We start from the raw sequence: 13677 nt of genomic DNA, 5'->3' as shown, positions 1-13677 counted from the left end.
AGAGAATTCTCCCTCAGATCACTGAGGAATCAAGAGGGGGGGGAAATGTACGTCAACACTGTCTCTTCACTCCTCTTCCAACTCTCTATGGCAACTCTAGTTATACAGCAACTCTTGCTCTGCCTCTTGCCTCATATATTGTAGGTGTAAGTAATGATTCCAAGAAAGAAGGGCGATGGTCAAGAATATTCCTTGGGAAATATTTCTAGTGTGATCATGTGTTGTCTAAATCACTTCAGACTAATCATTCATTCATGTTCTGAATCCCCAAGCACCCAAGCTAGTAATTCAGGGAATCCCATTATAAAATATGGCATTAATTTTCAGAATAATGACCCATCAGAGAATAACTGGTATTCCCTATACAGACCACAAACTGTTGACAAAGAAGTCAGATAAATATGTCATATAGATGACATTGGGGAATAATTATGTTCATACAGTGATCCATCTCCCTGTGTTATTTCAAGATTTTAGATCTCTACTAGAGTCACTGAACAGTCAAGGGAACGTAATTATATTATTATGAATTGCACTCTCAGGAAACCAGTTTTGTCCACAAAATCTATACCCCAAGACCTCTGAGGATGGTATGTGTCACCTGTTCCAGTCTTAGGGCAGCATCTGCTGGCTAACTCATGGATCAACAAAAAGTGGCAGTTTGTGGGCAATCTGAGCAGTCCTTTCAGTTGAAGGGAATTGTTGCGCTAGTACTGTGAGGATGTCTGGCATCCTTTCATGATGACCCAAGTTGGGTCTCCAGGAGCCTGGCAAGTCTAGAACTTTCCCTAATAAGGTCCAACAAGCATTTGTATATAGGTACCTTGGCTGGAACCTAGAATAAGCTAGGTTGGCTCTGCAAACATCTGTAGAGTCATCTGAACTGATTGCTGAACTTACTTATAGTAATAATAACCTGGTACCAATGGGGGCTCCAATGAACCTAAGTCCACATACAGAATTAGGAAGTAAAGCTTGTTTTCCATAGGAAAGGCATTTCTGGGATGGGAGGGGGAAGGGAGCGGGACCTTGAAGTAGCCACTAAATGCTAATGTTCTGTTGCTTCTAATCATTCTGTCGTGTAACTCAGGTTTTTACACCTAAGGAAGCGCGAGTGGCATTCAAATATAGCACTTTTGATTGGCATAAGGAAACTGGAAATAGCAAAGGGCTCGGTGGTCAGAAACCCAAGAGCTCTCCACCATCTTCTGCAGCAGCTATCTGCTTCATGCCCGCAGCCAACAGCGCCGCAGCCAGCGCCTGGGACGCGGCTGGTGGGCTCCCCTTCGTGGGAACCCTGGGTGGAGAGTAACATCCTGGCCACGGTGCCAAAAGGACGAAACCTGAAATGCGCCTGGAGACTTCCCAGGGCACTTGCGCTCCTCAGCGCGACGGGCATCACCATAACAACTGGTTTACAGTCATCCTCGGATCCTCTGCTCGGCTGTGCAAGAGCCGGCGGGAGGGAGGCAAAGGGCAGCTTCAGTGGAAAGATACCTCGGGTTAGCGCCTCCTAAGCTGGGGAACGTTGCCAACGACCGACTTACACTTTGTTGCCCGAGATTTCCCGAGTCCTCCTCAGGTCTCCAGCAGAGCGAGGCTCGGCTCTCCACCTCGCCCGCCCTCACCTGTATTTTACACCCCGGGGAGGGAGCGGCGATGGCAGGGGGGTGGGAAGGCGGTTTGTTTCGGAGTGCTTTTTTCTCCCTGAAGTTCATCTTTCCCCTTCCAAGTTACTTTGCGCCGACACGTGACCCCTCCGCTTCCCAGCCTGCGCAACCGCGGGGGGGGACGCGCGGGTGCCAGCGGCGGGGCTTCCCGCGAGAGCCCCTCCCGCCGCTCGCAGCGCGGCCCCCGCCCGCCGGCGCGCGGCTCCGGTTCCCGCCGCGCTCGCCTCGGCACCCCGGCCGGCCCGCAGCCCCGGAGGAGGCGGAAGCGGCTCCGGGGAGGCGGCGCCGAGCGGACGCGGCGCGCGGAGCCCGGCCGGCCGCAGCGCCCGCGCCCCTCCCGGCCTCCGCCCGCGGCTCCGCGCTCGGCCGCGCGCCACCCGACCCGGCTGCGCACCCGGGCTCTGAACTCGCGTCTGAAAAGCCCTGGCCCGTTAGAACGAGCGCGGTCGTAACTTCGTTCAGGGCAGCCGCTCTAGAGCTCGCTTCACACGGGCTCCTACGGGCAACTGGTGGCTCGCCCGGCGCCTCTCGCCCAGTCATCGGTCCCCGAGACGGAGAGGGAGAGTGGCCCGGTGATGCGCGCTTCGACGCACGTAGTTGCTCCCGAGGACAACTCACTCACCCACACACACAACCCCCCCCGCCTCCTAGCCCCCCCCCACCTGATCAGCACTCACGACCTCATCAGCTGGAGACCCTTAGTCACGATGGGGGAGGGGGAGGGGCACGAACTTTTCCAAGAAGTTTCCTTTATACCAAGGGAGTTGGTCACGTAAACAGCACGGACAGTCAGCCGCCTTCGCGGCCGCCCCCTCGCCCCCTCCCCCCGCGTTTTTCTGGTATTATTATTAAAGCGGTAGCCTGCTGGCGCTGATAAGCAACAAGTTCCCCAGCGGTCTTCCCGCCCTAGCCTGCCGAGGCGAAGGCTCTCTTACCTGGCGACTGAGAAATCTCCCGAGCCGAGCTCAGCTTTGCCAGAGCCCCAGGTGTGACCTGAGTCGTGGGCAAGGGAGCGGTGTGCAGGCTGGGCTATTTTTAGGAGGGTACCCTGAAACTCCTCACTTTCCCCGGGAACTTTCTGTACCAGGACCCGGTGACGAGCGGTGGGGAGGCAGCTCCAGGAGCCAACCGCTATATAGCAGGGCAGCTGGGCAGTCCTTGGTAACCTCGCTCATTCATTAGAATCACGTAAGAACTCAAAGGGAAACGTGTCTCCCGGAGTGAGGACGTTTGCGTAAATCTATAGATTTTTTTCAACATCGATGCCAGTTGCTTTGTCTTCTGTAGTCGCCAAGGTGGTTGAGAGTTGAAGCTTGCGGATATTGCAAAGGGTTATTAGATTCATAAGTCACACCAAGTGGTGGGCGATCCACTGAGCAAAGCCGAACTTCTCACATGATGACTTCAAACAAGACACATTACCTTCCAGCATCTGTTGGGGAGACGGGATTTTAAGACACTTGAGTCTCCAGGACAGCAAAGGCGCAATGGTGAGTAGCAATCAGCCCTGCATTATAATTGAAAAATCTTGACATGTTGCTTAACAACGGGCATATCACAGCTCTTCCTGGCATTTCACACGCCAAAGAACAGCAGCTACTCGGGCCAGGAGAATCGGGTTTTTTACACAGTGCAACTTTAATTGGAATCATTTGAAATTTAACACAGCGATGTGGAACTGCGTGGAACAAACTTGGAGCTGGAGAGGGGTGTGTGTGTGTGTGTTATATTGGCTGTTGGAGGCTGATGCCTTTCTCCCAGCCTTCCTGCATTTCATTCTTTGCCTCTATGTGTGTGGTGTCTGAGCATAGTCTATGATGTATATATGGGCATGTAATTGCCATTCGCAAGGGGATTAATTTCCATCTAAAAACAATAATGCTATTAGAGGTTGGGGTTGGGGTGGAGTGGGGGTAAGGATGGGGTAGACTGGGAGTTTGGGTGCACATGGGGGTGGGGTTGGTAGGAGAGAAATAAGTCAGAAGAGCTTATCACTGATAATGAAATGGGTAATCTTCTCATAGAAGAAAAGGGTCTCCTCAGCATGGGCTCGACTATTAACAGGATGGCTTTGGCAGAGCCGTCCGCACGTGACAAAACGTAAGGAAGTGGAAGAAACCGTCCAGAGCAATATCAAGTATCACTTAATTAGAGATTTTTTAGCCTTTCCTCCCGCGGCTCCCGGTGTGTGTAATCCAGACGAGCCGAGTCCATTCAGCACCTTGGACAGAGCCAACGGGTTTGCCCGAGGTGGTGGTGCTCCAGGTGGACGTCTCGGCCCCGCAGTAAAGCCGGTCCGGTGTCGCCCTTAAGAAGCGTCTTTTCTGAGGTTCAGCTCACACTGAGATCGGGGCTGAAGAGTCGGATTTTTGGAGCGGAGCATTTGGAAAGCGAGCCCCAGTTTGGTCCCCTCATTGAGCTCGCTGAAGTTGGCTTCCTAGCGGTGTAGGCTGGAATAGACTCTTGGCAAGCTCCGGGTTGGTATACTGGGTTAACTTTGGGAAATGCAAGTGTTTATCTCCAGGATCTAGCCACCGGGGTGGTGTAAGCCGCAAAGAAGGTAAGCACCGGGGCGGGGACCCCGCAACCCCAATTCTTGAGCTATTTTGACACTCGATCTTCCCGAGAGGACGCCAGGTGGAGGGGAGGAGGTGGAGAGCTAGAGAGGGGGGTTGTTTCTTGGTATTTGCCCAGTTTGAATTGCCCTAGGTGAGAACCTTGGGGTAAAGAGAGAAGGGGGGGGATGTGCAGTCTTCCTGTGAATATAATGAGTTTAGTTAACTTGGACTGCTGATGTCTGATTTCAAATGTAAGGTTTCTCCCTCTTTTCCTCCCCTTCACCCCCCTTTTTCCGTTCTCTCTGCTGGTGTGTGTGTGTGTGTGTGTGTGTGTGTGTGTGTGTGTGTACAGTAGATTCATTACTAATTATGAAGCTTTTGCACAACATTCGGTTTCCTAAATTTTGACTTTGTATCATTTAGAACGAGGCGGTGGAGGTGGTGCGCGGTGAGGAAAGAGGGGGTTGAGGTTGGGGAGAGGGGAGAAGGTAACGCTGAATTTCCAACACGAAATGAATCAAGGTAATTTCAGTGAGGGTTCATTCGGCACCCCCTCTCTCCCTCTCCCTTCTCCCACCCCGCCCCCTCCTCCTGCCTCCATCCCTTCCGTATCCTCTCTCTTCCCCTCCATCGCCCTCACGCCTCGCTGGATGTTTCTTTTTCTCCCCCCCCCTCCCTCCCCACGAGTTTAGGGCGCTGCCTTAGAGGGCTCCCGCTTTCTCAAGGGAAGGGGAGCGGCGGAGACTGCGCTCCGCTCCCCCGCCGGGCCGGATGCCTTACAGAGCCCAAGTCCGAGTCAGTCGGGGTAACTAAGGAAAGGGGGGCCTCGGCTTGGGAGAAGGTCCCTTCCGGCCCGAAGAGCCAGGGAGCGGGCCGGGGAGGGGACCCGGGGCTGGAGGCGGTGGCGAAGAACACTCCGCGCGGCGGCTGGACAGAGCCGCCAATCAGCTGGGCGCACAGACCGCCCGGCCACCGCGCGTTTGCTCCGGGAGGCGCGGGCGGAGGGCTGCGGGCTCGCCGCGGGGCCGCCGCCGCACGGGTGGGCCGGGGGCGGAGGAGATCGAAGCTGCTCCGAGCCTCCCAGCCTTGCCTTCCGCCTCCCCCGCTTCGGCCCCGAGGGGACCCGGAGCGCGCAGCAGCGCTGTCCTCCAGCCGCTCCTCTGGGAGCCCCGGGACTTGCGCGCCCCTGCACGGGGGCCGCCAACCTCTCCAAACACCTACAACCCCCTCACCCCGCTCCTTTCCCGGGCCCTTTGTTCCAGCCGCCGAGCCGGGCCCGAGCAGTTTTCGCCCCAGGGCTTGGGCGTTTTGGACTCCTCCTTCCCGGATCAGCCCTTCTTAATTAAGAGGCTAAGGTTTGGGGTGGGGGTGGGGGGAGCGTAGGGGAAAACCTATTTCCGAAACTCAAGGCTTGACACTTTCAGCGAGCCAAAGAAAATCCCCACTCTGCTCAGGTGGAAAGGTTGGATTCATGGGCAACGCGAGGATATTGTGGAGATTTAGAAGGGAAAAAAAAAAAAAAAAAACAGGCACTAGGATCAGATGACGGTGATAGGCTGCTCAGCACACAAAGAGAGCGTAGGGCAGGGTTTACGGAGAGAGCCTGCAGCGAATGGAGCACAGATTGTTCCGAGATCCAGTCGTTTTCCCAGTCAGATCTACGCGAAAGGAGGGGCGGGGAGGGGCCGGAGCGGCGCCGGCGGGCGGGGCGCGCTGGGGGCGGGGGGATTTCTGATCAGTCTGATGCAATTCCAAGCGTGCTGCAAAGGAACTCCAAGGAGTCCGCATCACCATCACCACCCACCCTTCCCAGATGGTGCTGTTTTAAATACGGATCTGCAGGGCTGAACGCAGAACTGGGAGATTTATTGCAAAATCCCGGGAAGGCGGGGGGCGGGGGGGCGCACCGGGAATGGTGGGGCAGAATTTAAAGGTGCAACGCTTGCTTTTCCCCAATCGAGCGGCAACCAGTCGGATCTTTTTTTTTTTTTTTTCCTGTCTGCCAGTCTCTGGATTCCAATTCACCAAGCAAGAGGTGTAAATATTGTGACATTCTGAAGCGGCTTGATGGATGAGAGAAACGCATCTGTCACTCTTACGCTGTAGTTTCCTCTCTCGGCGAGATGCCTCGCCCGCGAATGCTCGCGGCTGCCTGATACAGTTGCTAGGGTTTCGAACGAGCGCCTCGTTAAGGGAATAGTAGCCTTTTAGTCGGCTTGCCAATTGATCTGACAGTGGGAGCGAGAAGATTGTAGGTTTCACGTCTCTGGGAGACAAGGAGGGAAACTGCTTAACAGTCTCATTCTCTTAACCTCGAGATCCGTAACCACTTAAACAAACCTCAAAAGTGTCACGTCATCCTCCCTCGCAGGCGCGCACCCGCACCCTCGACTGGTTTCGCGGTGTCCTGGGAACGCGTGTCACTTTAAGAGCCGCGCACCTGACCGTCCCTGTGTATGTGTATTTACGCGGAGCTGCTCCGCACCCAGGCGAGGCGCTTCTTTTGTCTTGTTTGAAATCAGGCAGATTGGAAGGTGACAAGGACAGGGGAAGAAAGGGGGGAGGGGGCGGCAGGAGATATTTTTAACCTAAAAAAAAATTAAAAAAAAAAAAAGACAGTAACCTAGCTTGTTTTTGTACCCCGTGGTCTTGCATATTTCTGTGTGTGAGATTTTAGCTTGGTCTAGCTCCCCCAATGGCATCTATTAGTATTAATTCAGATGAAAATATATTCATCCTGCCGGTAGCTTTTTCAGTGTCATTGATAGTAAGACCTACAGCACAGCAGTTTTTGGAAGATGGAAGGGAATGTCTGAAAGGGCTTTGCAAAGTGGGAAGCAGACACTCCGTAAGTGGGAGGTATCACTATGGCATTCTCTCTGCATTTTCATGTGATTGAACCAGAGTACTCGTTGTTTTTAAATATCATCTCATTTGTAGGGTCAGGGCAGTAAACGGGGATTTTAAAAACAAGTGTGTTGTTTTTGTTGTTGTTGGCTTACAAAATATCATTTGCCTATTGCCTATCAATGTAAATTGGAGAGATGACCTTTAAAAGATCTAAAATCAGCATATTATAAGCTTCATCATTCATTTGCCAGACTCTTTCCCTATCCGATCTCTAATCTAAATTCTTAATAAGAGGAGAAGCTAGTGAATTTAGCTTCTTTCCTTTTCCTGGCCTGTCCTCTAGGGGAAGCTTTAGTAAGAAACAATATTCCCAAATCAGGCAATTGAGAGGTAAGGGCCTGGATGACCACAAAATAGATAATCAGCCACAGAAAACAACAAATGAAAATGAGAAAAAGTCAGCATTGAGGCATGACTTACAAAGGATTTTTATTTCTAATTCTGTGATTTGGGGAGCAGGCTCCAACTTGCTCAAATAACATACACTCAGTCAAATTGCATACAATCTGTCAGTTAAAATGATGTCTAACTGAACATATATATATATATATTATATAAAATATACTTCTACAAAATGCCAGGGAAGCTAATCTTTACTTTTAATTAGGACAGATTAATCCAACCATTTAAACAATTCTAACGAATATGAACTGATATCATCTGATTTTTAAATTTTGCTTAAAACTAAATTCGTTCTGTAAAGCACTGACTTGCCAGAAAAATATCTATTTTTGTAGCTTTCTCTTCACTCTGTGGATAATTTAATGAGTTGCCTATTTTAATTTTACAACTGCTACCTCAGAAGTATCTCAAATTATCTTTCTTTAGCTTGTATCTTTCTCTGCTGATCTGCTACTGCTGTGTGTGTGTGTGTGTGTGTGTGTGTGTGTGTTTGTCTCTGTGTCTTCTAGTGAATTTAACAAGCAGTTAGTCTCTTAAATGTATATTCCATAATCCATGTAAAGAACAGCAAGTGGTAGTTAATATATAAAAAGAAACATTAACATCTAGTGAGAGCTTACCATTTATTGAATCTTATGGAAATGGAGAGAGGGGATGCCTTTAATGGGAGAAAGATTAAATTCTTAAACAATAAAAAGAAAATTTTCTCCCCCCTTTGGCTTAAGAGTGACCATAATTTTAAAAAAATGAAGTATTTCTTCTTTTAGTTTGAAAGTTAAAGCTATTGCTTTAACAGGTGTTTCTTGAGAAAGATATACATAAGATACACATGTTCCATAGAGACGAACACCCCAAAACTCCACAGTGAAAAAAAATCAAAATGTTAATTCTTTCTCCCTGCCTTCATTCTCATTTGGCAATTTCCAGAGTGTTCATTCTGAATTTTTAAAAATTCAGATTGACTTTTTCTCTCTCTCTTTTTCTAACATTCTAAAAGAGTCCTCTGAAGAACTCTGCTGTAATGCAGACTTTATTTGTATTTCCTAGTAATAGTAGTTTATATGCATGGAGTGCTTCGAAAGCTCCTTACAGGGTTTCCTTATCTGATGTCTCCAGCAACTGTGTGGGGCAGGAATCATCAGTCACCTCTTCCACAGATGAGAAAACTCAGGTTCAGAGTTGCCCAAGAACACATGGCCAGTAAGAGGTGAAGACTGATTCAGAATCTATTTCTTCAAATTTTAAGGACTGCACTTGTTCCTCCCCAGACCAGAAAGTCTCAAACCCCATTCAGGCACCTTAAGGGGGCTGTAGACATTATTTTCTCCTATTTTGATTGCTTTAATTTTTAAAAAAAATGATAAACAAAGAGTTTCTAAAATTTTGCGGGCATAAATGAAAAGTTTTTACCAGCCTACCACCTTCCCTTCCTAAGCCATTCTTTCACTCTCCCTCACTTAGAGACTCTATGAAGGCAGGAATCTTCCTGGAGCTGCTGACACGCCATCTAAGTAAGACACAGTCACTAATTCCCCCCAAAACAACAGAGAGAACAGAAGGGCCAAGAGCACTTTATTTTACTTGTGAGTCATAGAATCTGAGGGCTGGGAAGGTTCTCAGAGGTGACTGCCCCACCCACATCTGACGCATGAATTCATGCAGGCTTGTTCTTCGAACCCTCTGGAATTTTATCCCAGTCTTGGACGCCTGGGATCTTGCTTATCTTAGTGGATACTCTGATACCTAAGGGGATCAGGGCGCTTGACTGACCATTTCCCACTTAGCCCAAGAGATATACTTTCTATAGACTCTAACATTTATATTTTTATTCTAAAAGCATTAATTGACAACCTGCTCTGTGCCAAGAGTCTGGAGATTCAGCAATGAGCAAGATGGAGTGGTACCTATCTTGGTGGAGCTGAAAGCTTAGAAACATGACTGGTCCTTTAATTTGCTCTGTTCCGCAGAAGGGGACAGACTTCTGGAGTCTTGCTTCTTTCAACAGAACACAGTGAACCAGATTCAAAGCCTGAATTCAAGCTTTGCTCCCAACTAGTTGTCAGGAGCTGGAAAAATCAATCAATCCCTCTTGATCTCTGTTTCCTCACACATAAAGCAAGGAGGATGTCCTCAGGATAAACTCTAAACACCATTCTAGTTCCAAGTTTGGACAATACAACTATTTCTTGGTAGAAAGGAAGGTCAAAGTCATTCTAACGTTTGATGATTTACAGTTTTGGGTGCCATCAACTGGTAAAGAAATACATTATGAAAAATCAAAGCAGCTTATTTGAACCCAGCATAGAAAGAATCTAGATATTGAACCTATCGTTCTGAGGAATGATGACTTGGAAAGTCTTAATTCGAACAAGGATCTCAAACTTCTGCAGATCACATTTTAAAAGGACAGGATGAGAGACCCACCAGCACATGCCTATTTTCTTTGTGCAAGCAGAAGTTCTAATTTTTCAGGTCATTTCCCTTTAAAATCAAAGGTATTACTTCCTGAAATTGTCTGGGCCTCATGAATAATGCATTATATATACATGATATTGGATAATTAAATGGACCAGCCAGGAGAAACATGAAAGGGAGCTGGTAGCCCGACGGTTGCAGAAGGTGTGTGGGCATTTTGACATCCAGGAAATGCTATAGATCTGTCCTTAGCTAACTCAGCCTGGTGGAGATAATTAAGAAAAAATGTGGGTGTAGGAAGGCTGCAAGCCATTCCCTAGGATTGGCTAGATTGCTGCAGTAGTTCAAAAACAATTGGCACAGCCACCCACTCTGGACATGATTGCCCTTTGATGAGGCAGCTATTGACTTTTATAAAGATGCCATATTTAAAATAACTTCTGATGCACTAGGGATGACAGACATCATTCTTGTATCCTATTTTAGACAAATGGCAAAATACATTTCAAAGTATTAATTTAAAAATAAAAAACTAGTTTATTTTCTAAAAATCCAGCAGTTTAGCAACATGTGACCTCTGAATTTAACAGTTCTGTCTGAAGCTAGGAGATGCGTGTGGCCTAGGTGAGACATTCTGGCCAGTTGCGGGCATTTTCTGGACTGCCTGAGGAGATAGAAAGTACTTGGCTAATTTTTAACCTCCCAGTGAATGTTCAATGCTCTCTGAAACCTTCCCACACTGAAAAAGGGAAATCTAATCAATTGCCCTAAAGAGCAGAAGAAAATGCTCTGAGATCTTTGTGCCCAGAGTGCACGGTAGGATGTTACGGAATCTAGAAATTTCTTCAGGATGTGCTAAATTCTATATGTGTCAGAACCACAAGGAGCTGGAACTGATTTATCTTATCTCCAACTTCAAGGAAAACAGCAACTACCTACTCTCCCTAGGTAACAGGTGACTGTGGGAAGAAATACCCAAATTGGGTGACTGTTGAGAAGCTCCATAAATATCTAAAGCCTTTTGAATAGGATATTGCAGAGTGAGTGAGTAGAAAAAAGAGGGGGACTGGGAAGAAAGTTGAGCAGAGAAATAAAAAGGGGAAATAAAACAGGGTTAGTATTTATCCAGGGGTTTTTGAAGAGTCTTTTCGGTGAGTGTTCCTCAAGGGCCATCTGTCCACTGAGGCTGATCTCTGCTATCCGTGCTCACGGCTGTTCTGGTTGCATTGCTAGAAAGCAACGGTTTCTTCTGCTTTTACCTTCCTCCTCCAGTAAGAGCTTTCTCCCCAACAACTTCCATAATCAGTGTTTAAGAAGGGCCTTGTTACTTTTTCTCCCTGGGGAATGTTGAGTTAACATGGGCTTTGTAACTACTTTTGTGCCATGGGCTCCACTCTTGGCAGGCTGGTCAAGCCTGTGTAAACCCTTCTCAGAATAATGTTTCTAAGTGACTAAAATAAAGACTAAGATTGTATTTAAGTGTATGAAATACAACTAAAAGTATAAAAAATAGTATATTGTGTCACAATAGTTCAGAGCTTTTTAAATGCAGTTTTTAAGTGCAGTAAGGTAAATATAATTCATAAGCGGTGATAAGCTTCAATGTATTTTAAGATATCTATAACACCTGACATGTGACATGAAGGTGTCTGTGATTTCTATTGGTGACAAAGTCTGCAACGATTCTGTGGCATTTCCCAAACATACTTGACAACAGAATACTTGGGTGGGGAGCTTACTAACATAACCTAGATTCAGAAATGTTAATTTAGTCTTTCGTAATTGGCCATTGAGTTTTCCTTCAGGGCAAAAGGAAACTGGCATTTGAAGAAAACTGATAAAACTCACTTTTGCGGTTAAACAAGTTGTCAAGTGGAGAAGGAACCTAGTAATGAGACGGATAAGGTGTAGCAGAGATGTTTGTATTGACTGAGCTTGTTATTACTCTAAAGTTTATGCTTAATACCACTAGCACCACCCCACTGCCCTAGAAATCCATTACTCTATTGAAAAAGAGAAAAATTCAGACTCTGCTCATTAACTCAGTGAACTTTACCATAGGTGCCTGGTGTGACTTCACTAACTTCAACAGACTATGCAGATTTCATTTTTGTCATTACTATACTATGGAAAGTATATGCAAATTATGATGAAATGGGATAACACTTACTTTGCATTTGTCCAGCACCAAGTTCTTTGCTTTGCATTTGACATATATTATTTAACCCTCAAAGCAACTCTCTGAGACAGATTATATTCTAATTGTATAAATAAGGAAACTGGAGCTCAGAGAGGTTAAATAATCTACCCAAAATTATACAACAAATTTTAATTGGAAAAACTAAATTTTTATGGTTCCAAAATCCATTATAAAATCATGTCTCCCTATCTAATAGCTACCACCCAGATTTGATTTGGGTTCCCCATTTTTAGGTTTGCACATGCATTTTTTTACAAGATCTTCACCACAACCCTTTGAGATGGCTGAGAATCTCAAAATTAGTGGCCACAAAAGTGCTGTTTTACAATTATATTGAATCTTTGCTAGCTAACGAAAGACTTTCGAACCACTAATTGTCACCTATTCTTTTTGAAGCCCTATTCTCACAATCACAAAATAGAGAGTGACAATACTTTAAATGTTTCGTGAGGATCAAATAAATTAATAATAAAATCTAACTTTAGTGAGTTTACCGTGGTGAGCATTCTATATTTTCATAGTTGAACCCTCACAACCATCTTTGTAGGCAGAGATTATTGTTATTCCCATCTTAAAGATAAGGAAACACAGGCATCCATTAATAAATTAACTATTTCTAAGTTAGCAGAGCCAATAGGTAACAAAGCTTGACTCAAACCCACATCTGTCTAATTACAAAACCCTTTCTTTTAATCAGTAAATTAATCTGTAAATCCCTGTGCAATCTTTGCTGTTATTATTACCATTGTTACCATGTTTAAAACTCCAGCAGGAAAGAGAATTATCCAGATATAAATATATACTCACTGAAGAGAAAGATTAGTATCTGGAACTTTTCACCTGCATGTCCTTCCTTCCACTTACTTTATTTTATCAACCCAATGGGTGATGTCTAACTCCTTTCTTAACTTGTTTAGGGCAGTTCCAAGTTCATTGACTTCTGAGAGTTATTGAGTAAGAAACATTATAAATTGTTTACATTAAGATTTAGTGAGACCATTTCATAAATTTGCCTTTTCAAATTGTTAGTGACTGTAGCACTGCAGATGCTATGAGGAATGCCCTCTCCAAAAACACAGTGGATGGCAAATCTCCAAAGCTAACATGTTGTTTACAGATATGGAGAAGAAGATGGACAAGCACAAAGCTAAACATAATTACAAGGCTTACAGTCCCTGCTGGGGACTAAAATGTTTATTGGGTTTCCTTGTGCAGTTCAATATTCTTCCTCGGAAGACTCCACTCCAAACTTGGAACTTCTCTGGAAATAGCATCTCATTTGGGAGAATGCCAAGAATTGGTGTCTGGGTCCTTTGTGTATTTGCATCAACTCAGAACTCAGAACACCGGCTCTAGAAACTAAGCTGGGAGATAGTCTGGGTAAGGGAGTTATACATCTGCTTGGGCATCCTCCTGATAAATGTCATCCATTGTCCTCCTGGAAAGCAAATCCTAGAAAGAGGTGGTTTTAAACGAGGGATTGGGTGCATTCTGGTAAGTCTTAGATAGCACAAGTCAGTGA

The 13677-nt window shown here is 46.3% G+C and overlaps 1 protein-coding gene across 2 annotated transcripts in view; it reads left to right on the top strand.

Moving 5' to 3' along the window:
* Window positions 1-2778: 2778 nt before the first annotated feature.
* BDNF (brain derived neurotrophic factor) overlaps window positions 2779-13677 on the top strand; it is a 51115-nt gene continuing 40216 nt past the window's right edge. The window contains exon 1 of one of the 2 annotated variants that reach the window (XM_081154613.1): window positions 2779-3160. In XM_081154613.1, the coding sequence (XP_081010739.1) occupies window positions 3158-3160 (3 nt within the window). In that variant the 5' untranslated portion in view covers window positions 2779-3157. Of the gene's footprint in view, window positions 3161-3812; window positions 4231-13677 lie in introns of those variants that run through there. The other variant, XM_081154616.1, reaches the window with a different exon arrangement.

Source organism: Miniopterus schreibersii (assembly GCF_964146895.1).
Source record: "Miniopterus schreibersii genome assembly, chromosome: 12".
In the NCBI taxonomy this organism is placed as follows: Eukaryota; Metazoa; Chordata; class Mammalia; order Chiroptera; family Miniopteridae; genus Miniopterus; species Miniopterus schreibersii.
The sequence above is the reverse complement of the archived record's forward strand: the minus strand, read 5'-3'. Positions and strand labels throughout refer to the sequence as shown.